At 44.5% G+C, this 27608-nt stretch overlaps 1 protein-coding gene across 2 annotated transcripts; it reads right to left on the bottom strand.

Moving 5' to 3' along the window:
* Nucleotides 1-265: 265 nt before the first annotated feature.
* LOC110521176 (inner centromere protein) lies at nt 266-27020 on the bottom strand. 2 transcript variants are annotated; one of them, XM_036969187.2, is made up of 14 exons: nt 26784-27006; nt 26024-26172; nt 25743-25850; nt 23392-24035; nt 11272-11402; nt 10672-10809; nt 9566-9583; nt 8869-9078; nt 8652-8762; nt 5206-5552; nt 4288-4396; nt 3858-3968; nt 2992-3193; nt 266-698 (listed from the first exon to the last, which is right to left on the bottom strand). In XM_036969187.2, the coding sequence occupies exons 1-14, from the start codon at nt 26784-26786 to the stop codon at nt 514-516; spliced, it is 2466 nt and encodes an 821-aa protein (XP_036825082.2). In that variant the 5' UTR covers nt 26787-27006; the 3' UTR covers nt 266-513. The 2 variants fall into 2 exon arrangements, with proteins under 2 accessions (XP_036825082.2, XP_036825083.2); XM_036969188.2 differs by lacking the exon at nt 9566-9583 and having other exon boundaries at nt 26784-27020.
* Nucleotides 27021-27608: the final 588 nt, after the last annotated feature.

Here is a 27608-nt window from a genome sequence, read left to right as displayed (position 1 = left end):
TTATATTATATATATATTTTTATATTATATATATATTTTTATATTATATATATATTTTTATATTATATCATATATATATTTTTATATTATATATATATATTTTTATATTATATCATATATATATTTTTATATTATATATATATATTTTTTTACCTCACAGTCTCTTTTGTTATTGGTTGTACAGTTTGGAAGGCGGTAGCCGGCCCCTTCACTGGATAATCCTTCATGTGAACAACGTAAAATGACCATCTTCAGAAGCGTGGACATGTTCTACTCATTTTATTCAAGATAATTTTTGAAATGTATACAACATTTATATAAAAAATAAAATATATATATATATATATATATATATATATATATTTAAAAAAATGGTTTGCTACATTTCTTGCACTTATCTGCAGTCACTTCAGGTGTCCGTCAGCCAGAGGGTTCTATAATATAACACATGTAAAAGAACAAAAACGCAACAAAAATACAATATAAAACCCATTCTATCCCAGTTCCCAGTGTTTAAATGGGCAGAGCCTCCATTTTAGGAGGCGAGTACCAGATACCAGAACTGGTACGTTTGAGGTAGCGAGGTTTGTTCTTGTAGAAGATGTGGTTCAACATTGGAGGTTCAATCTCTCCATAGTGACAGTCCACGTCCGTTGGGTTGAAATATTGCCTCTTCATGGACTGCTTCAGCTGGTCGCCTAGAGGGGAGTACAGGTTTGCTTTAATAATATATGTTATACGGAGTTTTCTGGACCCCTCTTCCCTTTTCTAAAAAAAAAGGTCTCAGCTCTACTCCCAGAGAACACGTTACTCTAACGAATGGTGCTTGTTTAATTAAAAAAAAGCTAGATCAAAGCTGAATCGATGTCTACAAGATCACATAGTGATAATATTGTACATAACAGAACCCAATGTAGTGTAACGGATGTGAAACGGCTAGCTTAGTTAGCGGTGGTGCTAGTGTAACGCATGTGAAACGGCTAGCTTAGTTAGCGGTGGTGCTAGTGTAACGCATGTGAAACGGCTAGCTTAGTTAGCGGTGGTGCTAGTGTAACGCATGTGAAACGGCTAGCTTAGTTAGCGGTGGTGCTAGTGTAACGCATGTGAAACGGCTAGCTTAGTTAGCGGTGGTGCTAGTGTAACGCATGTGAACCGGCTAGCTTAGTTAGCGGTGGTGCTAGTGTAACGCATGTGAAACGGCTAGCTTAGTTAGCGGTGGTGCTAGTGTAACGCATGTGAAACGGCTAGCTTAGTTAGCGGTGGTGCTAGTGTAACGCATGTGAAACGGCTAGCTTAGTTAGCGGTGGTGCTAGTGTAACGCATGTGAAACGGCTAGCTTAGTTAGCGGTGGTGCTAGTGTAACGCATGTGAAACGGCTAGCTTAGTTAGCGGTGGTGCTAGTGTAACGCATGTGAAACGGCTAGCTTAGTTAGCGGTGGTGCTAGTGTAACGCATGTGAAACGGCTAGCTTAGTTAGCGGTGGTGCTAGTGTAACGCATGTGAAACGGCTAGCTTAGTTAGCGGTGGTGCTAGTGTAACGCATGTGAAACGGCTAGCTTAGTTAGCGGTGGTGCTAGTGTAACGCATGTGAAACGGCTAGCTTAGTTAGCGGTGGTGCTAGTGTAACGCATGTGAAACGGCTAGCTTAGTTAGCGGTGGTGCTAGTGTAACGCATGTGAAACGGCTAGCTTAGTTAGCGGTGGTGCTAGTGTAACGCATGTGAAACGGCTAGCTTAGTTAGCGGTGGTGCTAGTGTAACGCATGTGAAACGGCTAACTTAGTTAGCGGTGGTGCTAGTGTAACGGATGCGGTGGTGCGCGCTAAATAGCGTTTCAATTGGTGACGTCACTTGCTCTGAGACCTTGAAGTAGTAGTTCCCCTTTGCTCTGCAAGGGCCGCAGCTTTTTGTGGAGCGATGGGTAACGATGCTTCGTGGGGTGACTGTTGTTGATGTGTGCATAGGGTCCCTGGTTCGCGCCCGGGTATGGGCGAGGGGACGGATTAAAGTTATACTGTTACAATAGCGTAGTTTGTTACTGTAAGAAAAATATTTAAAAAACACCACTTCATTTCCTATAAGAGTTTAGGATGATTGCGTGCTTCCACGATACCGGCATGCTTGCTGTTTTGGGGGGTTTTAGACTGGGTTTCTGTACAGCACTTTGTGACATCAGCTGATGTAAGAAGGGCTTTATAAATACATGTGTTTGATTGTGTGAAGTACCCGTTTGAGAGAGTCCCTCTCTGTGCCCAATGTGAAACACCGTACACATAAGAGCTAAATGCATATTCCCATAAAAACTGAGCTCAAAATGTTTGGCATGCAGATGCAGCATGGACGTTTCACTGGTAAAACGAACGGGGGGGGGGGGGGGGGGGGGCCTTGCGGTAAAGAAATACATGCACAGAACATGATACGGCTCATTCCAGCTGGATCCAAGGGGAGTGGAACAGATGGTTACCTATGGATCCACAGCCTGTGTTATAACTCAAGGTAAGTTACCCAACATCAGGTTTAAAAGTAGACTTAGCAATATGTCATAATACACAGTGGGGCCAATTCCTGCTTATAGAAAACAAGAATTGAAATTTACCCAAGACGGCCACTATTGGTTCTTTCCAATATGACCCTGGCTTGATGTGGAAATGGCTCATTTTAGAATCAAGAGACTTAAAAAAAAATATATATATATATATATATATTTTCACTAAGAATCCTCGTCGATTATGTTTTAATTTATACCGATTATGTTGTAATTTATACCGATTGTGTTATAATTTATACCGATTGTGTTATAATTTATACCGATTGTGTTATAATTTATACTGATTATGTTATATTGCAGTTTTAACCGTCTTTGGAGGACAGTAAAATAAAAATATAGAGTTCCTCCTCAACCTACCCTTGGCCCATTTGGGAATGGGTTTCCTTGGTTTTAACTGTCTTTGGAGGACAGTAAAATAAAAATAGAGAGTTTCTCCTCAACGTACCCTTGGCCCATTTGGGAATGGGTTTCCTTGGTGCCGACTCATCATCAGTAGAGTCCTCACTGTTCTGATCCATCCCATAGTCCTCGGCGTTGGTGTTGAGAACAACGGGCTTGTCGCCCCCCTTAGGAGTGATCTCATACGACTGGGGAGACTGCTTGATATCTGCAGTGCGGTTGATTAATCCTCCCTTCCCTACGGGCGTCTTCGTCGTGGGCCATGGGAGAACATGAAGGTATAATATGGATACATTTTCTATTAAAAATAATTATTATGCCCCAATTAAACAAAGGAGGCTCTGTGCAGACCGACTAAACAAAGGAGGCTCTGTGCAGACCGACTAAACAAAGGAGGCTCTATGCAGACCGACTAAACAAACAGGGCTCTATGCAGACCGACTAAACAAAGGAGGCTCTATGCAGACCGACTAAACAAAGGAGGCTCTATGCAGACCGACTAAACAAAGGAGGCTCTATGCAGACCGACTAAACAAAGGAGGCTCTATGCAGACCGACTAAACAAAGGAGGCTCTGTGCAGACCGACTAAACAAAGGAGGCTCTGTGCAGACCGACTAAACAAAGGAGGCTCTATGCAGACCGACTAAACAAAGGAGGCTCTATGCAGACCAACTAAACAAACAGGGCTCTATGCAGACCGACTAAACAAAGGAGGCTCTATGCAGACCGACTAAACAAAGGAGGCTCTATGCAGACCGACTAAACAAAGGAGGCTCTGTGCAGACCGACTAAACAAAGGAGGCTCTATGCAGACCGACTAAACAAAGGCTCTATGCCTTTCTCAGAAGTAGAGCTAGCTCTAGCTGTTATCCAGTGACCTTTCCACATCAGTTACCCCCTAGTCTCCTCACCTCAACTTCAGCAGTCAGGTGACTCGTGGCAACAGTGGTGGCAGCCTCCGTTTCTGTCTGTCTGGCTGCTTCTTTGTGTCTCTCCTCCTCCGCTTGCCTCTGCTGTTCCTCCTGGTGGGTAGAACATACAAACTATTTAGTAAATAATACATAGAAAAAAAGGTAAGAGAATCAGCTGTACATGTGATGGAAGAATGCACTGTGCATGCAGAGAGTTGCAATTCCATTGAATTGGGGATAGTTCAATCAAGACCTAGAATTGCCTTGTGTATCCCTCAAAAAAGGTTCACTGTTATAAGTTAAATTTTTTGATGAATTTAAGCAAAATTCCCAGGTTTAACTTCACATGGAAAAATTCCGGAAATTTAAATCGGAAAGTTTCCAACCCTTTCTTTGCAACCCTAGTCGGTTCCCCTAAAGCATGACTTACCCTCCTCCTCCTCCTCTCCTTCATCCTCAACTCTTTCCTCTCTCTCTCTCTGGCAGCTCTGTCCACGTCTCTCTGAAGAGCAAACGTCTGTTCCCTCTTCACCCGATCCCTGAAACACACCATTTTCAGTAACAGCCTTCTGTCTCCACAACATAAATAACATTCCTGCTATCTAATTTGTTTTAAATTATATACAATGAGTAAAAATATCAACACGTAAAGTGTTGGCCCTATGTTTCACGAGTTGAATTATAAAATGCCTGAAATTTTCCTAGAGCACAAAAAGCTTATTTCTCTCAAATGTTGTGCACAAATGTGTTTACATCCCTGTTAGTGAGCATTTCTCCTTTGTCAAGATAATCCATCCACCTGACAGGTTTGGCATATCAAGAAGCTGAATAACCATGATAATTACACAGGTGCACCTTGTGCTGGGGACATTAAAAGGCCATTAAATGCCACAGATGTCTCAAGTTGAGGGAGTGTGCAGTTGGCATGCTGACTGCAGGAATGTCCACAGGAGCTGTTTTTTATTTTACATTTTATTTTACCAAGTAAGTTGACTGAGAACACGTTCTCATTTACAGCAACGACCTGGGGAATAGTTACAGGGGAGAGGAGGGGGGATGAATGAGCCAATTGTAAGCTGGGGACAATTAGGTGGCCATGATGACCATGAGGAAAATGGTGGTCATACCAGATACTTACTGGTTCTGATCCACCTCCCTACTTTAAAACAAAAATAAAACATTTAAAAAGGTATCTGTGACCAACAGATGCATATCTGTATTCCCAGTTATGTGAAATTTAATAGACCGATTACCTTTTATGAACTGTAACTCAGGTTAAATCTTTGTAATTGTTGCATGTTGCGTTTAATATTATTTGACTTGTGTAGTTCGCTATGGGGAAATGTACCTTTCAGCTGCATCTCGTCTCTCGCTCTCCTGTTCTTCCTCCATTGCTAGTCGGGCCTCAGCCATCTTGCGGGTCCTCTCCTGTTCTTCCTCCATTGCTAGTCGGGCCTCAGCCATCTTGCGGGTCCTCTCCTGTTCTTCCTCCATTGCTAGTCGGGCCTCAGCCATCTTGCGGGTCCTCTCCTGTTCTTCCTCCATTGCTAGTCGGGCCTCAGCCATCTTGCGAGTCCTCTCCTGTTCTTCCTCCATTGCTAGTCGGGCCTCAGCCATCTTGCGAGTCCTCTCCTGCTCCTCTTCTGCTCTCCTCTTAGTCTGCAGCTCCTGGTGACGCTTCTTCTCCTCCTCCTCCTGGGGGGGGGGGGGGCAAGGGTTACATCCACAACCCACCCCTGCCTTAAAGAGATTTGTATTCAATTCTAGATCAACCCCTAGGCAGGTCTGAGATGATTGAATAGGTAGTAGCTTCGGCTTGCCCTCTAATAGGCCAGTCACCTATCCACCTATTTTTTCAAATAATCAAAGCTTAAACAATGCCACTTAATATAATGTTTACATACCCTACATTACTCATCTCATATGTATATGTATATACTGTACTCTATATCATCTACTGCATCTTTATGTAATACATGTATCACTAGCCACTTTAAACTATGCCACTTTGTTTACATACTCATCTCATATGTATATACTGTACTCGATACCATCTACTGTATCTTGCCTATGCTGCTCTGTACCATCACTCATTCATATATCTTTATGTACATATTCTTTATCCCTTTACACTTGTGTGTATAAGGTAGTAGTTGTGGAATTGTTAGGTTAGATTACTTGTTGGTTATTACTGCATTGTCGGAACTAGAAGCACAAGCATTTCGCTACACTCGCATTAACATCTGCTAACCATGTGTATGTGACCAATAAAATGGGATTATTTGAATCAGCTGTGTAGCGCTATGGAAAGAAAAGGAAAAAAAACACCCAGGGGTGGGGACAGGACCAAGAGCAGAGATCACCCAACTTATCCCCTGAGTCACGATCACTTTGAGTCAAACTGCAAGCGGAGATCTACTGCTCAGATTGGTTTTTTGTTTGTTTTAATATACGTGTGTTGGCAGTGCTGAATAACAACAGCAGTGTTTTGCTGTCTCTCTAGTCATTGTTTTAAAAAAAGGTTTTACATTTTTCCAGTGTCAACTTTGCTGTGCGTTCAAGGCGTCTTTTTACATTCAAGAAAGCTCTGCACAGTTATCTGATTGGCTAACGGTAGGCCTATAGGTGCGCTTGATTTGCTCTCAGGGCCTGCTGGATAGGCAGAGTTCTACCTTCAGACATATGAAATGGTTCAAAAAGAAAATGGGAACACTTTGCCTTCGCCGCACCAGGGCTGCTGAATCAAATGCACCTACCACCAACAGCACAAAAATGAGAGAAAACAATAGCAATGGAATTATTATTTTTTTTTACAGAAATGTTTGTCGATCGACTAGAAACGCCTTGGAGATCGACCAGTCGATCGACTAGAAACGCCTTGGAGATCGACCAGTCGATCGACTAGAAACGCCTTGGAGATCGACCAGTCGATCGACTAGAAACGCCTTGGAGATCGACCAGTCGATCGACTAGAAACGCCTTGGAGATCGACCAGTCGATCGACTAGAAACGCCTTGGAGATCGACCAGTCGATCGACTAGAAACGCCTTGGAGATCGACCAGTCGATCGACTAGAAACACCTTGGAGATCGACCAGTCGATCGACTAGAAACGCCTTGGAGATCGACCAGTCGATCGACTAGAAACGCCTTGGAGATCGACCAGTCGATCGATGGGTTGGTGACCACTGCACTAGTTCTAGAAACAAAATGAGTGGATGGTCATGGGGCCAGAACATAAATTACAAATAATTTGAAGAATGCAAATTGACCACAAGTACCCCAAACAGATATTTGGCTAAAACAATCATTTCAAACCTTGCTCACATCCTAAATATATGATATTTTTGCATCTCCATGTGTGGTAATACTTTGGAACAGATTACCTAAATTAAAGTAGCTTGGAGCTGATTTGGTGTTTTTAACAGTCTTATGTCCAACAATAAAATAAAAAATATATATTATTACACTTTTTTTGTTCAGAAAACTTGGGGGGGGTCAAATATAAATCACCTGCGGGCCATATTCGGCCAGTTAGGACCTTGGGGGGACAAGGGGTTGATTTGACATAGCCAGGGATGCAATTACAATATGTTTATATTATTTTACCAGGTAAGTTGACTGAGAACACATTCTCATTTACAGTAATGACCTGGGGAATAGTTACAGGGGAGAGGATGAGCCAATTGTAAGATGAGGATGATTAAGTGAACGTAATGGTAAGAGGGACAGATTGGGAATTTAGTCAGGACGCCAGGGTTAACACCCCCTACTCTTACGATAAGTACCATGGGATCTTTAGTGACCACAGAGAGCCAGGAGACCCGTTTAACGTCCCATCCGAAAGACAGCACCCTACACAGGGCAATGTCCTAATCACTGCCCTGAGGGAAATTATTATATTTTTTTTTAGACCAGAGGAAAGGGTGCCTCCTACTAGCCCCCCAACACCACTTCCAGCAGCATCTGGTCTCCCATCCAGGGACCGACCAGGACCAACCCTGCTTAGCTTCAGAAGCAAGCCAGCAGCATCTGGTCTCCCATCCAGGGACCGACCAGGACCAACCCTGCTTAGCTTCAGAAGCAAGCCAGCAGCATCTGGTCTCCCATCCAGGGACCGACCAGGACCAACCATGCTTAGCTTCAGAAGCAAGCCAGCAGCATCTGGTCTCCCATCCAGGGACCGACCAGGACCAACCATGCTTAGCTTCAGAAGCAAGCAAGCAGCATCTGGTCTCCCATCCAGGGACCGACCAGGACCAACCCTGCTTAGCTTCAGAAGCAAGCCAGCAGCATCTGGTCTCCCATCCAGGGACCGACCAGGACCAACCCTGCTTAGCTTCAGAAGCAAGCCAGCAGCATCTGGTCTCCCATCCAGGGACCGACCAGGACCAACCCTGCTTAGCTTCAGAAGCAAGCCAGCAGCATCTGGTCTCCCATCCAGGGACCGACTAGGACCAACCCTGCTTAGCTTCAGAAGCAAGCCAGCAGCATCTGGTCTCCCATCCAGGGACCGACCAGGACCAACCCTGCTTAGCTTCAGAAGCAAGCCAGCAGCATCTGGTCTCCCATCCAGGGACCGACCAGGACCAACCCTGCTTAGCTTCAGAAGCAAGCCAGCAGCATCTGGTCTCCCATCCAGGGACCGACCAGGACCAACCCTGCTTAGCTTCAGAAGCAAGCCAGCAGTGGGATGCAGGGTGGTATGCAGGGTGGTATGCAGGGTGGTATGCCGCTGGCATTATAAACGACATATAAAATAAAACCAAACAATGTCAGGATATATTTGTCTCACAGCTTGTTGAATCTTCTTCCTCCTCCTCCTCCTCCTCAGTTCCAGCTCGTCCTGGCGTTTGGCGGCCACCTTTTCCTTGGCTTTCTCCTCTGCCATGTGCTCCACTTGCAGCTGGAGAACACCAGGGAATATGGTTGAGCACTTTTGCGTTAACAAATACAACACAGTTCTGCTTCTCATAAAAATCTAATTCAAGTTAATTGTTAAGCTCTCCTACTGTGTCGTGTTTCTCAATCTGGAGAATCTTCTCATCTTTCTGTTCTTCCTTCACCCGGGCCTCGACTACCCTCTGCAGCCGTTCATCCCTCTTCTTCTTCTTCATCTCCTCCTGTTTTCTCCTCTTCTCTTCCTTCATCTTCTTCCTCCCCCTCTCCTCTTCTTGCTCTTGCTTCTTCTTCAGTGCTTCCAGTTTCAGGCGTTCTCTTTCCTAGAATCAAAAACACACTGATGTCATAGAGGAATCAGCTCTCCTAGTACATTGACAGTTTACCATGCATTCTAGTGGCAACTCATTGGGGACTGAGTGAAAGCAGTGGTAGTATTTATTTATTTGTTTATTTGTTAAATGGGACGATAAGTGGAAAGGGAAAAGTGAGTAAGATTATTATGACTAAAAGGCACCATGGGTGATTTCTGAAATAGAATCCATCAAGATGTGCCTTAAAAAAAAGATTTGCAGAGTAAAAGTCCATGTATTTCAATGATAACCATTTAGTTGGCGAGGATGTGCTTTAGGCTCATGCAGCAAATGCCTTAAAACAAGTTAGACATAAACCCTTTGGAACCTAACACCATTGTTACAGATGGGGAGGGAGGAAGGAGGGGGGCGGACGGACGGACAAGTAGAGCTGTACCAGTGAAGTGACAGACGAAACACACCCCCACATATCCCACTAGATTCCTCTAATACGTACCACGAGACCACTGCCCGACTGTAGATGGGACCGGGAGAGAAAGACCCAGTTAACAAGGCTGCATATGTTCTGGTAAGATTGGGATTCATGTTTTTAAAAATCACACTAAAATCCTTTTGGCTCAAGATGAAGCCTAGTGGTTAGAGCGTTGGGCCAGTAACCGAAAGGTTGCAAGATCAAATCCCCGAGCTGACAAGGTAAAAAATCTGTCGTTCTGACCCTGAACTGTTCCTAGGCCATCATTGTAAAATAAGAACGCGTTCTTATTAACTGACTTGCCTAGTTAAATAAAGGTAAAATAAAATCATTTAACTTTTAATTCCATCTTCCATTGAGGAAATAATCTCCTAAATTGCTTTGCCACACCGCAGAGACTATGACTGTAGAGACGCTTTTGATGACTTGTGATTGGCCAACGACAATAGTGTTTACCTGTTATCCACAACTGACCATCCCCGTTGTAATCTACCGTGAAGACAAAAAAAAAATCCAAAACTGGAGATTTAAAAACGATGGTCCCCACCACTCGACATCCTACAGAACAAGTTCTTAGCTCAGATTTACTCGAGGCAATGGCATACAACACAGCATAGGCATTACCTATAGGCCTAGTGTTTATATTAAGCAAAAAATTATGTATTTATTCTGGTTCACAGCGCGGACTGAACAGATGTCCTCATAGCGAACGGTTCGATACGTTACACTTAACAGTTTTATGAGATGTGATCAGGACAACATTCTGGCAAAGGGATAGGTCAGTTATGGAATAAGGGCCGAGGGGGTGTGGTATATGGCCAATATACCACGGCAAAGGGCTGTTGGAAGGCACGACGCCAACCGACCATATATCACAAACCCACGAGGTGCCTTATTGCTTTTATAAACTGGTTACCAACGTAATTAGAAAAAAAACAAGAAAATGTTTTGCCACACTCATACATCACGGCTGTCAGCCAATCAGCATTCAGGCATTTGAACCACCCAGTTTATAATTTAAATTATATATGAGCGGAGGACGTCCGATAAGGAGGACTTCCTTATTCCTCAGGAAGTAGCACATCCCAAGGGCTCCTAAATAAAACAATGAAGAAAAATAAAAACCGAACCTTGAGGTCGACTCTGTCCGGCGTGGTGTGTTGAATGAAGGGCTTCATGACCGTGCTGCGTCCCAGAGACCCAGGGTTCATCGGCATCATCTGGTTCTTCTGGACCGTGTGGAGAAACGACCTCACGTTGGGCCTCACCTACAGTAGACAACAAAAAAAAAACACACAGGCTGAATTTACTACATCAGGGTCTATAGAATAGAAAGTAGCCTACACATGACACTATGATTAAAAACCCTTTAACCCCCGTGGAAGAACTAGCCCACTCTGTGCCAGACAAGCTAGAGGGAAAACATGATTGGAAAATGTCATTACAACAAATATACAACCGCAAAATGGTTTAAAATGTCATTACAACAAATATACAACCACAAAATGGTTTAAAATGTCATTACAACAAATACACAACCACAAAATGGTTTAAAATGACATCAATTCCAATGTTTGTATTTTTGCACACTAGGAAGACCTACATTTTTCACTCAAAACACTTTTGGAATAAATAAATAAATAAATAAATAAATAAATAAATATAGGTGTATTGCTATATCCAAAAGAGATATGTATATCCAAAAGAGAGCCTTATGTCTTAGTTCTTACACTCTGGCTCTTCTTGAGGGGTGAAGGCTTCTTCCCGGGGGTCTGGAAGTCCTCTTTAGCTTCCGCTGCTACTCTTCGCTTGGCACTGAGACGAGGACCCAGACTTGATGGTGACTGCTTACCGCTGCCATCTAGGAATGAATGGAATAAGGACGTTAACCACCAAGAAATCTAATTAAAAAAATTATTATTGCTTGCGCACACACACACACACACACACACACGGCAGATATTAATCGCAGGTGCAGCAAAAATGTTTGTTTTTTGCTCCAACAGTGCAGTAATAATGAATAATACACAAATCGCCAAAGAGAAACTAAATTAAGAAATATCAGAAGAGTCCGGGAATATAGATACGATGGAGTGTAGAGCAGCAGTTATACAAGATGGCGTGTAGAGCAGCAGTTATACAAGATGGCGTGTAGAGCAGCAGTTATACAAGATGGTGTGTAGAGCAGCAGTTATACAAGATGGCGAGTAGAGCAGCAGTTATACAAGATGGTGTGTAGAGCAGTAGTTATACAAGATGGTGTGTAGAGCAGTAGTTATACAAGATGGTGTGTAGAGCAGCAGTTATACAAGATGGCGGGTAGAGCAGCAGTTATACAAGATGGCGTGTAGAGCAGCAGTTATACAAGATGGCGTGTAGAGCAGCAGTTATACAAGATGGTGTGTAGAGCAGCAGTTATACAAGATGGTGTGTAGAGCAGCAGTTATACAAGATGGTGTGTAGAGCAGCAGTTATACAAGATGGTGTGTAGAGCAGCAGTTATACAAGATGGTGTGTAGAGCAGCAGTTATACAAGATGGTGGGTAGAGCAGCAGTTATACAAGATGGTGTGTAGAGCAGCAGTTATACAAGATGGTGGGTAGAGCAGCAGTTATACAAGATGGTGTATAGAGCAGCAGTTATACAAGATGGTGTGTAGAGCAGCAGTTATACAAGATGGTGTGTAGAGCAGTAGTTATACAAGATGGTGTGTAGAGCAGCAGTTATACAAGATGGTGTGTAGAGCAGCAGTTATACAAGATGGTGGGTAGAGCAGCAGTTATACAAGATGGTGTGTAGAGCAGCAGTTATACAAGATGGCGTGTAGAGCAGCAGTTATACAAGATGGTGTGTAGAGCAGCAGTTATACAAGATGGTGTGTAGAGCAGCAGTTATACAAGATGGTGTGTAGAGCAGCAGTTATACAAGATGGCGTGTAGAGCAGCAGTTATACAAGATGGCGTGTAGAGCAGCAGTTATACAAGATGGCGTGTAGAGCAGTAGTTATACAAGATGGTGGGTAGAGCAGCAGTTATACAAGATGGTGTGTAGAGCAGTAGTTATACAAGATGGCGTGTAGAGCAGCAGTTATACAAGATGGTGGGTAGAGCAGCAGTTATACAAGATGGTGTGTAGAGCAGTAGTTATACAAGATGGTGTGTAGAGCAGTAGTTATACAAGATGGTGTGTAGAGCAGCAGTTATACAAGATGGTGGGTAGAGCAGCAGTTATACAAGATGGTGTGTAGAGCAGCAGTTATACAAGATGGCGTGTAGAGCAGCAGTTATACAAGATGGTGTGTAGAGCAGCAGTTATACAAGATGGTGTGTAGAGCAGCAGTTATACAAGATGGTGTGTAGAGCAGCAGTTATACAAGATGGTGTGTAGAGCAGCAGTTATACAAGATGGTGGGTAGAGCAGTAGTTATACAAGATGGTGTATAGAGCAGCAGTTATACAAGATGGCGTGTAGAGCAGCAGTTATACAAGATGGCGTGTAGAGCAGCAGTTATACAAGATGGCGTGTAGAGCAGCAGTTATACAAGATGGCGTGTAGAGCAGCAGTTATACAAGATGGCGTGTAGAGCAGCAGTTATACAAGATGGTGTGTAGAGCAGCAGTTATACAAGATGGCGTGTAGAGCAGCAGTTATACAAGATGGCGTGTAGAGCAGCAGTTATACAAGATGGCGTGTAGAGCAGCAGTTATACAAGATGGCGTGTAGAGCAGCAGTTATACAAGATGGCGTGTAGAGCAGCAGTTATACAAGATGGCGTGTAGAGCAGCAGTTATACAAGATGGCGTGTAGAGCAGCAGTTATACAAGATGGCGTGTAGAGCAGCAGTTATACAAGATGGCGTGTAGAGCAGCAGTTATACAAGATGGCGTGTAGAGCAGCAGTTATACAAGATGGCGTGTAGAGCAGCAGTTATACAAGATGGCGTGTAGAGCAGCAGTTATACAAGATGGCGTGTAGAGCAGCAGTTATACAAGATGGCGTGTAGAGCAGCAGTTATACAAGATGGCGTGTAGAGCAGCAGTTATACAAGATGGCGTGTAGAGCAGCAGTTATACAAGATGGCGTGTAGAGCAGCAGTTATACAAGATGGCGTGTAGAGCAGCAGTTATACAAGATGGCGTGTAGAGCAGCAGTTATACAAGATGGCGTGTAGAGCAGCAGTTATACAAGATGGCGTGTAGAGCAGCAGTTATACAAGATGGCGTGTAGAGCAGCAGTTATACAAGATGGCGTGTAGAGCAGCAGTTATACAAGATGGCGTGTAGAGCAGCAGTTATACAAGATGGCGTGTAGAGCAGCAGTTATACAAGATGGCGTGTAGAGCAGCAGTTATACAAGATGGCGTGTAGAGCAGCAGTTATACAAGATGGCGTGTAGAGCAGCAGTTATACAAGATGGCGTGTAGAGCAGCAGTTATACAAGATGGCGTGTAGAGCAGCAGTTATACAAGATGGCGTGTAGAGCAGCAGTTATACAAGATGGCGTGTAGAGCAGCAGTTATACAAGATGGCGTGTAGAGCAGCAGTTATACAAGATGGCGTGTAGAGCAGCAGTTATACAAGATGGCGTGTAGAGCAGCAGTTATACAAGATGGCGTGTAGAGCAGCAGTTATACAAGATGGCGTGTAGAGCAGCAGTTATACAAGATGGCGTGTAGAGCAGCAGTTATACAAGATGGCGTGTAGAGCAGCAGTTATACAAGATGGCGTGTAGAGCAGCAGTTATACAAGATGGCGTGTAGAGCAGCAGTTATACAAGATGGCGTGTAGAGCAGCAGTTATACAAGATGGCGTGTAGAGCAGCAGTTATACAAGATGGCGTGTAGAGCAGCAGTTATACAAGATGGCGTGTAGAGCAGCAGTTATACAAGATGGCGTGTAGAGCAGCAGTTATACAAGATGGCGTGTAGAGCAGCAGTTATACAAGATGGCGTGTAGAGCAGCAGTTATACAAGATGGCGTGTAGAGCAGCAGTTATACAAGATGGCGTGTAGAGCAGCAGTTATACAAGATGGCGTGTAGAGCAGCAGTTATACAAGATGGCGTGTAGAGCAGCAGTTATACAAGATGGCGTGTAGAGCAGCAGTTATACAAGATGGCGTGTAGAGCAGCAGTTATACAAGATGGCGTGTAGAGCAGCAGTTATACAAGATGGCGTGTAGAGCAGCAGTTATACAAGATGGCGTGTAGAGCAGCAGTTATACAAGATGGCGTGTAGAGCAGCAGTTATACAAGATGGCGTGTAGAGCAGCAGTTATACAAGATGGCGTGTAGAGCAGCAGTTATACAAGATGGCGTGTAGAGCAGCAGTTATACAAGATGGCGTGTAGAGCAGCAGTTATACAAGATGGCGTGTAGAGCAGCAGTTATACAAGATGGCGTGTAGAGCAGCAGTTATACAAGATGGCGTGTAGCGCAGCAGTTATACAAGATGGCGTGTAGAGCAGCAGTTATACAAGATGGCGTGTAGAGCAGCAGTTATACAAGATGGCGTGTAGAGCAGCAGTTATACAAGATGGCGTGTAGAGCAGCAGTTATACAAGATGGCGTGTAGAGCAGCAGTTATACAAGATGGCGTGTAGCGCAGCAGTTATACAAGATGGCGTGTAGAGCAGCAGTTATACAAGATGGCGTGTAGAGCAGCAGTTATACAAGATGGCGTGTAGAGCAGCAGTTATACAAGATGGCGTGTAGAGCAGCAGTTATACAAGATGGCGTGTAGCGCAGCAGTTATACAAGATGGCGTGTAGCGCAGCAGTTATACAAGATGGCGTGTAGCGCAGCAGTTATACAAGATGGCGTGTAGAGCAGCAGTTATACAAGATGGTGTGTAGAGCAGCAGTTATACAAGATGGTGTGTAGAGCAGCAGTTATACAAGATGGTGTGTAGAGCAGTAGTTATACAAGATGGTGTGTAGAGCAGCAGTTATACAAGATGGTGTGTAGAGCAGTAGTTATACAAGATGGTGTGTAGCACAGCAGTTATACAAGATGGTGTGTAGAGCAGCAGTTATACAATATGGTGTGTAGAGCAGTAGTTATACAAGATGGCATGTAGAGCAGCAGTTATACAAGATGGTGTGCATAAACAGTATATGAATAGAAAAGGTGTACAGCAGTAGTTATTTAGGATGAGCCTCGACTACAGTGCATTTCAGAAAGTATTCAGACCCCTTCCACATTGTTACATTACAGCCTTATTCCAAAATATATATTTTGAATTGTTTTCCCCTCAAATCTACACAATACCCCATAACGACAAAGCGAAAAACAGAAGGGCCTTGGTCAGGAATGTGACCAAGAACACAGTGGTCATGCTGACAGAGCTCCTCTGTGGAGGAGGAGCTCCTCAATCAGGCCTTTATGGTAGAGTGGCCAGATGGAAGCCACTCTTCAGTAAAAGGCACATGACAGCCCACTTGCAGTTTGCCAAAAGGCACCTAAAGGACTCTGTGACCATGAGATTCTCTGGTCTGATGAAACCAAGATTCAACTCTTTGGCCTGAGTGCCAAGCATCCCGTCTGGAGGAAACCTGGTACCATCCCTATGGTGAAGCATGGTGGTGGCAGCATCATGCTGTGGGGATGTTTTTCAGCGGCAGGGAGACTAGTCAGGATCGAGGGAAAGAGGAATGGAGCAAAGTACAGAGAGATCCTTGATGAGAATCTGCCCCAGAGCACTCAGGACCTCAGACTGGGGCGAAGGTTCAACTTCCAACAGGACAACGACCCTAACCACACAGGAGTGGCTTCGGGACAAGCCTCTGAATGTCCTTGAGTGGTCCATGCAGAGCACGGACTTAAACCCGATCAAACATCTCTGGAGAGACCTGAAAATTGATGTGCAGCAACAGTCCCCATCCAACCTGACAGGATCTGCAGAGCAGAATGGTAGAAACTCCCAAAATATAGGTATGCCAAGCTTGTAGCGTCATACCCAAGACGACGCGAGGCTGTAATCGCTGCCAAAGGTGCTTCAACAAAGTACTGAGTAAAAGGGTCTGAATACTTATGGAAATGTGATATTTCAGAGAAAGTGAAATTTTCCTCTATATTAAAAAAGAGCAGCAGTAAATCGTAACGCAAGCTTATGGACACACTTTGTATTTCATTGAAGCTGCAGTGCTGGTTGTAGCATGAGTGGAAGTAGGGAGAATGCAAATGTTATGGCTGTTTAACAGTGTTGACAGCGCTGATCAACAACTTAAACATGAGCTAAACGCATAAACAGCAGCTTGTTACTGCATTCGTTGAGTCTTGTCATGATTTTATTCGTTTTGGAATCTCACATGATCAACTTTGCTGTGCATTCAAAGCTTCTTTTTACAGTTTATGGCACGAGGAAACTCCAGACACGGGGATCTGAGCCATCGGATTAGCCAGTGGTAGGCCTATAGGTTCACTTGATTTCCTTTCTGGGCTTGTTGGGTAGGCGTAGTTCTACCTTCAGACACATGAAATGGTTAAAAAAAATGGGAACACTTTGCCTTCCCGGCGCCAGGGCTGCTGAATCAAGTGCACCTACCACCAACAGTACAAAACAAATGAAAAATAATACGAACGCAAGGCTTTATCGTTGTTTTTTTTAATAGAAATTTTTGGTAATCAACTAGGAATGGCTTGGTGACCACTGGTCTAGGGTGTTGGGTAAGGTGGAGGTGATTATGATCCTCAACTTGCCTCACAAAGCAGTTCATGATGACAGAAGTAGTGAGTGGGTAAAGGAACAATGGTGGACATCTTGAAGCAAGTGAGGACAACACACTGGGATAGGGGCTGCCGCCTGGGCCGGCAGCCTTAAAATGTCTTAGTCACACCGTCTGAGGAGAATGAGAGCTCAGTCCTCGTGAGCGGCACTTGTTTCCTTGAAAATGGGCAAAGAAGGTGCTTAGCTTGTCCAGGAGCAAGGCGCCGGTGGCACGATGTTGTTGGTTATCCCTTTATAACCTGTGATTGTCTGGAGTCCATGCCACATACATCTCGTGTCTGAGCCGTTGAATTGCGGCTCCACTTTGTCCCTGTTCTGTCATTTTGCCTGTTTGTTTGCCTGAACAGAGGGCATAGCTGGTCTGTTTGTACACGCCCATGTTCCCAGTTACCTTGTCGTGGTTAAATGCCGTGGTTCGCACTTTCAGTTTTGTGTGAATGCTGCCATCAATCCATGGTTTTGATAAGTTCTAATCACAGTAGGAACAAAATCCTCTAAGCACTTCCTGATTAACTCAGTCACCGAGTGTATACGTAAATACTATTTTCAGAGGCTACCCGGAACATATCCCAGTCCACGTGATCAAAACAATCTTGAAACATAGATTACAAATTGGTCAGACCAATGTTGAACAGCCCTTACCACGGGTACTTCCTGTTTAAGTTTCTGCCTATATGAGAGGAGGAGCAAAATGGAGGTGTGATCCGATTTGCCGAAGGGAGGGCCTTGTAGCCGCCCAAGAAGGGGGAGTTGCAAAGGACAAGATTGCTCGATGAGCGAGTAGCACAGGAGACGTACTGATGAAACTTCAGTAGAGTATTCCTTAATTCAAGAAAGCAGCTACAATAAATGTGGCCTCAGGTTATGCAGTTTCCAGTTTGCACAAAGTCCAGTGTAGTTCCGTGACAGGCATCGGGGGGAATATACACGGCAGTAACTATAACCAAAGTAAATTATCTCGGGAGGTAACGAGGTAGGCATTTGATGGTGAGGTATTCCAAATCAGGAGAACAAGAGGACTTGAGTTCCTATATGCGATCACACCATGAGTAGTTAATCATGAAACATACACCTCTACATTTCTTTATCCCCCTAGAGAGTTTCTTTTTCCCCGTCTGCGCAATAGACAGAGAACCCCGCTGGTTGAACAGACGGGGACAGTATATCGGGAGAGAGCCACGATTCTGTAAAACAGAGTATGCAAGAGTCCCCAATGTCTCTCTGGAAGGAGATCCTCGCCCCGAGCTCGTCTACTCTGTTGTCCAGGGTTACGTTAGTGAGTAGTATGCTCTGAAGCGCCTCCTGAGTCAGACTAAAAGCCCACTCCAATACTTCACGGATCTGTTGTGAGAGCGATGACACCAAATTTAACACACCTGCTCCCCGTTCACACCTGAGACCTTGTATACTGTGTGCGTGTGTGTGTGTGTATATATGTATAGGTTTTAAAAATAGGTTATATTTGACAAAATTCTATGACATACACTAAAGGCATTGTTGGCAGAATAGATGGATGCAGTTCAATGCATGATTAATAAAATTCACCAATACATTTCTTGGTGGTCCAACAACTATTGCAATCAGGTTTTAAATCCCAGCTGGCCTGGTACATTATTTGCTGCTTCCATTCAGGATGCACGGTTTCAGTTTTAATGACCGAGTTTAAATCATGTAAATTAGGCTGGGAACGTCAATACAATCAAACTAGCAAGGGTAATGATCACAACTCAGTCATAACATCACTAATAGTCTAGCTTATCTATTTATTTAGCAGACTAAAAAAACACAGAGCCTAACGTTAGCTAGCGGCAGGGAGGATGTCATGTAATTGGAGTGGTTGAGTAAAATACTTATTTTCCCACTAAGTTTTTCGGTGGCTACAGCTAGAGATGCAGGTTAGCTAGCAAGAAATGTGAATCGCTTTGCTAGCAAGCTAGCTATGCTGAACGAATGTTAGCCAGATTGAATTTATGAAAACACTCTGGCTATCTAATCTGATTTCAGAGCACTCTAGTCTGGGTTTGCCAGAGCTCAGAATACCCATGAATTTACAAACGCGCAATACCCGCTGAATATGAACGCTGCGGGTAAACGTTTGCAGAGCCTATCCAGCTCTGCTAGGGTGAGTAAAATGGTCAGAGTGAGGTGTTCTCTCATTTCTGTCTGGAAGTAGCTAGCCAACTTTAGCCAGTTAGGTTGGATGCTTGACTGCCGTTAGAGTTAGACTTGGATCAACCCTACTCCTCGGCCAAAAGGTCCAGTGACATTAGTGCCGTGTGCGCTCTGATTTGACCAAGCAGACGAGGCTCTGATTTGACCAAACCGACGAGGCTCTGATTTGACCAAACCGACGAGGCTCTGATTTGACCAAACCGACGAGGCTCTGATTTGACCAAACCGACGAGGCTCTGATTTGACCAAACCGACGAGGCTCTGATTTGACCAAACCGACGAGGCTCTGATTTGACCAAACCGACGAGGCTCTGATTTGACCAAACCGACGAGGCTCTGATTTGACCAAACCGACGAGGCTCTGATTTGACCAAACCGACGAGGCTCTGATTTGACCAAACCGACGAGGCTCTGATTTGACCAAACCGACGAGGCTCTGATTTGACCAAACCGACGAGGCTCTGATTTGACCAAACCGACAAGGCTCTGATTTGACCAAACAGACAAGGCTCTGATTTTAGGAATGACCAGAGTGCACTCTGACACACTGGAGGCAATTTACGACCGCACCCTTAGTTTCCAATCAAAATGTTTTCTGGCATTGATCAAATGAGTGGGCAGGCAGGGAAGTGTTTTTACAGACACCTATGATTACACAGGTTAGAACCAATGCATTTACTTCCTTGTTGTTTCCACTCCCCGTTTGAACAGGGTCATTAGGGGAAAACGTGATTGGGTGTGTGGTACGACGCAGCTTTGTTATGATGCACGACACAGATTTGGTAGGTGTGTCAGTCTTGCCTTGCTGATGGTGGTGATGTGTGGCATGATATGGTGGTGATGGTGCTGTGTGTTATGGAGGTGATGGTGCTGTGTGATATGGTGATGATGGTGTGAGGTATGGTGGTGGTGGTGTGGTGATGGTGTGAGGTATGGTGGTGGTGTGAGGTATGGTGAGAGGTATGGTGGTGGTGTGAGGTATGGTGGTGGTGTGAGGTATGGTGGTGGTGTGAGGTATGGTGATGGTGTGTGGTATGGTGATGTGTGGTAGAGAGACAGGTATAATCGTCTGTACCTGATCCAGAGCCTGGTGTGCCAGTCTTGGCCTTGTTGATGATCGAGGCTGGTGTTGGCATGGTGGAAGGTGTCTGGGCCAACGAGCGAGTGAAACAACGAACCGCAACACTAACAGCCCCTTGGTGGTTCGACACCATGTTAAACCAAAATAAGAGATGAGTTTAGACCATAAATTTCACTACGATACGGTCAATATATTTACATGTGGAGAACACAAGAAAATGGTAAAAGCTAGATAGACATGGTATAAATTACTAAACAGAGGTTGTCAGGATACCTGAATTTTGACTTCGATAACAGGTTTTGTGTCATGATACCAAAAAACACAACAACAAAAAGAAAGAATTAAGACTGGGCATAACAGATTACAAGGGGAAACCCAGTAGGGTTGGGCGATATATAGAGTTATATTTGATTAATTGGAATATACACTACCAGTCAAAAGTTTTAGAGCACATCATTCAAGGGTTTTTCTTTATTTTTACTATTTTCTACATTGTAGAATCAAAACTATGAAATAACACATGAAATCATGTAGTAACCCAAAAAAAAAAAAGTGTTACAATATATCTTGATTTGTTTATATTCGAGATTCTTCAAAATAGCCATCCACTTTGCCTTGACAACTTGGCACACACTTGGCATTCTCTTAATCAGCTTCATGAATGCATTTCAATTAACAGGTGTGCCTTAAATGTTACATTTGTGGAATTTCTTTCCTACGTTAATGCGTTTGAGCCAATCAGTGGTGTTGTGACAAGGTAGGGAGAATGTCATGACTCTCCTGTGAAGATCTGAGGGATCAGGTTACAGTGGGGGGGGGGGGGGGTCGGCTGTTTTATGGTCGGTCATAAAATACGCTCCCCATGCGCTCTGTAGTGTTCGAGATTGGAATGTAAACTGTGGAAGAGAGGGATTCTTGGACATCAAAAGTTTGACTAATTAAGCAATATTTATATTTTTTGAGAACGTGGGAGTGGTCCGTGGACGCTTAAAGAACAATCATGACGAGTGTCTCTCATTTGGTGATCTCATGAAGGACTGAAAACGCACAACTGTATCTCTTAATGTGTACAATTCCCAGGTTTACATCTAGACGTCGGATAAAATGAGTAAATATTAAACTATTTGTGAGAAGATGGGTTTCTCAAACGACTGCCTCGCCTGGTTCACCAACTACTTCTCAGACAGAGTTCGGTGTGTCAAATCGGAGGGCCTGTTGTCCGGACCTCTGGCAGTCTACGGGGGTGCCACAGTTTTCAATTATCAGGCTGACTCTTTTCTCTGTATATATCAATGATGTCTCTCTCGCTGCTGGTGATTCTCTGATCCACCTCTACGCAGACGATACCATTCTGTATACATCTGGCCCTTCTTTGGACACAGTGCTAACAAACCTCCAAGCGAGCTTTAATGCCATACAACACTCCTTCCGTGGCCTCCAATTGCTCTTAAATACAAGTAAAACTAAGTGCATGCTCTTCAACCGATTTTTTGCCCGCACCCTCCCGCCCGAACTAGCATCACTACTCTGGACTAGAGATCGACCAATTATGATTTTGCAACGCCGATATCAATTATTGGAGGACCAAAAAAAGCCAATACCGATTACTCAGACGATTTTTTTGGTTATTTATATATATAATAAAAATAAATGACAATTACAACAATACTGAATGAACACTTATTTTAACTTAATATAATACATAAATAAAATCTATTTAGTCTCAAATAAAATAGTGAAACATGTTCAATTTGGTTTAAATGATGCAAAAACACAGAAAGTGGAAGTGCAATATGTGCAAATGTAAAAAAAGCTAACGTTTCAGTTCTTTGCTTAGAACATATGAAAGCCGGTGGTTCGATATTCCAAGGTAAGAAGTTTTAGGTTGTAGTTAATATAGTATTTATAGGACTATTTCTCTCTATACCGTTTGTATTTCATATACCTTTGACTATTGGATGTTCTAATAGGCACTTTAGTGTTGCCAGCCTAATCTCAGGAGTTGATAGGCTTGAAGTCATAAACAGCGCTGTGCTTCAAGCATTGCAAAGAGCTGATATTCAAACATCACTTTCCTGCGTTTGCTGAATGCTTACGAGCCATGCAGCTTAATCGTTCAACCTCTAGTTTGTTTGTTATGTAATTCTGTGTGATTATTTAGTGAGTAAATAAATAATTAAGCCAATTTGTATATCGCTGATTCATATTTAGGCTAGGGTTCGTGCAGATATCCAAGGGTTTGTGACGTTCAGTATCTGAAGAGTTAGTTGGGAAATTGACACTATAAACATGTTCCCGTGGTGCCCCGACTTCCTGGTTAATTAAAGTTACATGATTAGTTTAAAATCGGTAGTTAAATTGATTTGATAATATACAGTCTTCACATTTAATGATAGTCCAGACACAACAGAGGTATAGAGAAGATAGCCCTATTTGGTAAAAGACCAAGTCCATATTATGGCAAGAACAGCTCAGCGCATTAAAAATATATATATTCTTGGGAAAGAAATAGCGCCCCTTCTGTGCACTGCCAGTAATACCCTGGTATGGTACAGGAACAGCATGAACATCTGGATACCACCAAACCGTATGTAGCCGATGTGAAATGGCTAGCTTAGTTAGCGGTGGTGCGCGCTAATGACGTTTCAATCGGTGACGTCACTTGCTCTGAGACCTTGAAGTAGTGGTTCCCCTTGCTCTGCAAGGGCCGCGGCTTTTGTGGAGCGATGGGTAACGACGCTTCGAGGGTGACTTGACTGTGTGCAGTCTGGTTCACGCCCAGGTCGGGGCGAGGGAACGGACGTAAAGTCTGTACATCAACTCTATTCACAGTGTAATGGCACAACGCAACAGGTCATATTTCATCACTCACCAAGCCCGCTGACGTTACTGCTGCAGGTGGAGCTGCCCAGCCGAGCCTTCTTCAGGAAGGATCTCCTGGAGGCCCTACGGACAGACTCCTGGGTCATGCTGTTTCTCAGCCCTGCCAGGGAGAGCCGCACAGAGCTCCGTCTGGGGCCGAAGTGCGTGGCAGCAGCAATGACTATCTTAATGGCGGCGCGGCCTGGAGAGCGCTCTGCGTTGGGGTTCATCTGGAGCTCTGCAGACTGCCGCTCGGAGGCTGAGATCTTAACTACGGCTTTAGTTATGTGGCTTTGGGTCGGAGGGGGGCGACGGGGTGTGAAACATGGGGGCTGGAAGGAGTCTGAGCTGGACTCCCCCCTCTTACTCTCAGCCCCCTCCTCCATATTCTCCTCCAGGATCTGGCTGATGGAGCGAGACACCTGCTGCTGTGCCTCCTCCAGCTGGAAGGAGGAGGTCTGAGCAGCTCCTTTGTGGGTGCTGCGTACAGGTGATGCCACCTCAGGCTGGGTGGTCTGTTTGGTTCTGCGAGCGCGTGAGGGTTTGACCAGCTCTTCCCTTGTGACTGGGGACCCTCCTTCATCCTCTGCTATCAGGTTCAGGGAGGTGGACACGGAGGAGCGACGCAGGTCGCTGCGCTTTCCCTTGGAGAAGCTGCAGGAGGGAAATGAGAGAGAGAGAGACAGACTGTTTATTGTAACGCATTGTCAGCACCATTACACACCAGGTTAAGTTCCTGGTACATGCAAATGTGTTGAGGAATAACAGTGATTCTGATAACTGTACAAAATTTTTATTTTATTTTACCAGGTAAGTTGACTGAGAACACATTCTCATTTACAGTAAAGACCTGGGGAATAGTTACAGGGGAGGGGATGGGGGGGTGAATGAGCCAATTGTAAGATGAGGATGATTAGGTGACCGTGATGGTATGAGGACCAGACTGGGAATTTAGTCAGGACACCGGGGTTAACACCCCTACTCTAACAATAAGTACCATGGGATCTTTAGAGACCACAGAGAGTCAGGACACCCGCTTAACATCCTATCTGAAAGACAGCACCCTACACAGGGCAATGTCCCTGATCACTGCCCTGGGGCATTGGGATGTTCTTTTAGACCAGAGGAAAAAGTGCCTCATACTGGCCCCCCAACACCACTTCCAGCAGCATCTGGTCTCCCATCCAGGGACCGACCAGGACCAACCCTGCTTAGGTTCAGAAGCAAGCCAGCAGCATCTGGCCTCCCATCCAGGGACCGACCAGGACCAACCGTGCTTAGCTTCAGAAGCAAGCCAGCAGCATCTGGTCTCCCATCCAGGGACCGACCAGGACCAACCCTGCTTAGCTTCAGAAGCAAGCCAGCAGCATCTGGTCTCCCATCCAGGGACCGACCAGGACCAACCCTGCTTAGCTTCAGAAGCAAGCCAGCAGCATCTGGTCTCCCATCCAGGGACCGACCAGGACCAAGCCTGCTTAGCTTCAGAAGCAAGCCAGCAGCATCTGGCCTCCCATCCAGGGACCGACCAGGACCAACCCTGCTTAGCTTCAGAAGCAAGCCAGCAGCATCTGGTCTCCCATCCAGGGACCGACCAGGACCAACCCTGCTTAGCATCAGAAGCAAGCCAGCAGCACCTGGTCTCCCATCCAGGGACCGACCAGGACCAACCCTGCTTAGCTTCAGAAGCAAGCCAGCAGCACCTGGTCTCCCATCCAGGGACCGACCAGGACCAACCCTGCTTAGCTTCAGAAGCAAGCCAGCAGCACCTGGTCTCGCATCCAGGGACCGACCAGGACCCACCCTGCTTAGCTTCAGAAGCAAGCCAGCAGCACCTGGTCTCCCATTCAGGGACCGACCAGGACCAACCCTGCTTAGCTTCAGAAGCAAGCCAGCAGCACCTGGTCTCCCATCCAGGGACCGACCAGGACCAACCCTGCTTAGCTTCAGAAGCAAGCCAGCAGCATCTGGTCTCCCATCCAGGGACCGACCAGGACCAACCCTGCTTAGGTTCAGAAGCAAGCCAGCAGCATCTGGCCTCCCATCCAGGGACCGACCAGGACCAACCCTGCTTAGGTTCAGAAGCAAGCCAGCAGCATCTGGCCTCCCATCCAGGGACTGACCAAGACCAACCCTGCTTAGCTTCAGAAGCAAGCCAGCAGCATCTGGTCTCCCATCCAGGGACCGACCAGGATCAACCCTGCTTAGCTTCAGAAGCAAGCCAGCAGTGGGATGGCGCTGGCATAAAACAGTATCACTATGATTAACGTGAAGGATCATAAATGAAAAGGTTATACTGAGACATGTCTGGACAGGACACAACACAGGAGCCTACCGTCAAGGCAAATAAACTGGATAACCTACCGTCTCTTGTTGCGATTTTCATTCTGACCCACAGATAGACGTTTCCTACGGTTGCGCTTCTTCTGTGATGGAGTCTTTGGCATCAATTCCAGTTCTGCACTAAAGTCACTGAGACAGGAAGAAAACTAAAATGTTAATATGAATGACTCCAGAAAGAAAGGTCAACAGCTGTAGGATGAATCCCTTCCTTCTGCCAATCATTACTTTACAGAATTAAAAATGACACAAAAAAAATAACTAAAAGTGTGTCTATGACAACGGTGGGTTCTTTATCCTCCCACCTTGAGAATATGCGGTTGGCTTCGTGCTGGATCTCAAACAGCCACACCATGTGGTCATTTTCAATTTCATTGGCAAACGCTTGTATTTTCACATCGAACATCTGCAGCAGGGTGCGTGTTGAGGACAGTACAGAGCTCATAGTCGCTATCTGTGAAAGATCGGTTTCAAAAAAAATGACTGATTATTACATATTTGGTGGGATGTGTTAAACCTCCTCTCGTAGATAAATTAATCGTTTCTCCCATCTAAAATGGGCTATCTAGGAAGGACAATAAACAAAAATAGTTGTTTAGTGAACATAATATCGCACAAGATATTAAACGTAACTTTCATGCTTTTTAACCAAATATTGCAGATAACATTAAACATGACATCAAATGACACACAAAGAATAAACAAAGTGACACGACAACCATCCAGACAATTCATGACAATAATTTAAAAAAACATGTACAAAACAAATATGCATTGTATCAAATGTTAGCAAATTTGGGATTTATCATTACAAATTGGCTAACAAGTGAACTAGATCATTTTAATTTGAGCTATTCCGTACATTTCCACAATGTGGCCTCCAATGGTCATGAATCTATCATGCAGTTTAAAAAATATATACGAAGTAAATAAATATGTTGAAGAAACAGAAATCTAACTAATGCCGGTTTGGACAAAATAGCGAGTTGATAAAATGGTAGCTGCACGGTGTATTTACAGCGAATGTAGGCTAAACCTTATTTAGGGCAAATACAACTCGCATACCATAACACTCTTCCGGGTTCGACAAAATACAATCCGTTTCGCTGAGATAGCAGTTCACTCTACACTGCAGATGATTTCGATAATGTTCATAAAAGTATTCGTCGTATAATCCACCATTATCATTCTCTGCACAACATAATAGTCAGTCTTTCCTCCAATTTGATTTCAACACCCGCTGAAACCCGTTTAAATTGTTCTAAACAGTCTGAGCCAATTGTGGACTAGTTTGTAATACCGAACCCCAGTCTGCTCCTCCCCATAGCCAATAAAACCCGAGAGCACATGTCCGGGCGCGTACGCTGAGGGGATTCGATTATCTGGCCCGGGTTACACCGCTAGGAGGAGTTTGTATCCGGTGAACGAATGTGATTGCGTTCGTTTTGGCCCCTTTCAAAGCCCACTGGGAAGTCGGCTCAAAACCTTAGTGATGTAGCCTAGGCTAGATTAAGCACGTGGACTAATAAAGGCATAACTTGTCCTGATGTCTGTCTTGTCCTATATTTGTATTTAATTGACTTTTTATTGTTAATGCCAGCCCCTGTCCCCGCAGGAGTCCTTTTGCCTTTTGGTAGGCCGTCATTGTAAATAAGAAGTTGTTCTTAACTGACTTGCCAAGTTAAATAAAAGTTCAATAGAAATGTAAATAAATTAAAGGGTATGAATGAAACTATCTCCAGCTGAACAGCAAAATGACTATGTTTATTGGAACATCCAAGCAGGTAACCAGTGCTGGAAAAATCTGCCCGACAATTAACACAGTCAAGCCGTCCATCTGTCCTCTGTCATGTCCAACATGGGAGTCAAGTTTGATCCTTCTCTGTCCTT

Source organism: Oncorhynchus mykiss, chromosome 4 (assembly GCF_057628025.1).
Source record: "Oncorhynchus mykiss isolate SJ-2025 chromosome 4, ASM5762802v1, whole genome shotgun sequence".
NCBI classification, from domain to species: domain Eukaryota; kingdom Metazoa; phylum Chordata; class Actinopteri; order Salmoniformes; family Salmonidae; genus Oncorhynchus; species Oncorhynchus mykiss.
Note: the sequence above shows the minus strand (reverse complement) of the source record. Positions and strands in the feature narration are given on the sequence as shown.

Bases quoted from the DNA above. Each gene is read 5' to 3' on its own strand.
- LOC110521176 (XM_036969187.2), bottom strand. The intron at 11,403-23,391 runs GTGAGTGATGAA...ATTCATTCCTAG, and splicing joins CAGTAACGTCAGCGGGCTTG to ATGGCAGCGGTAAGCAGTCA. The intron at 3,194-3,857 runs GTGAGGAGACTA...CCCACGACGAAG, and splicing joins ACCTGACTGCTGAAGTTGAG to ACGCCCGTAGGGAAGGGAGG.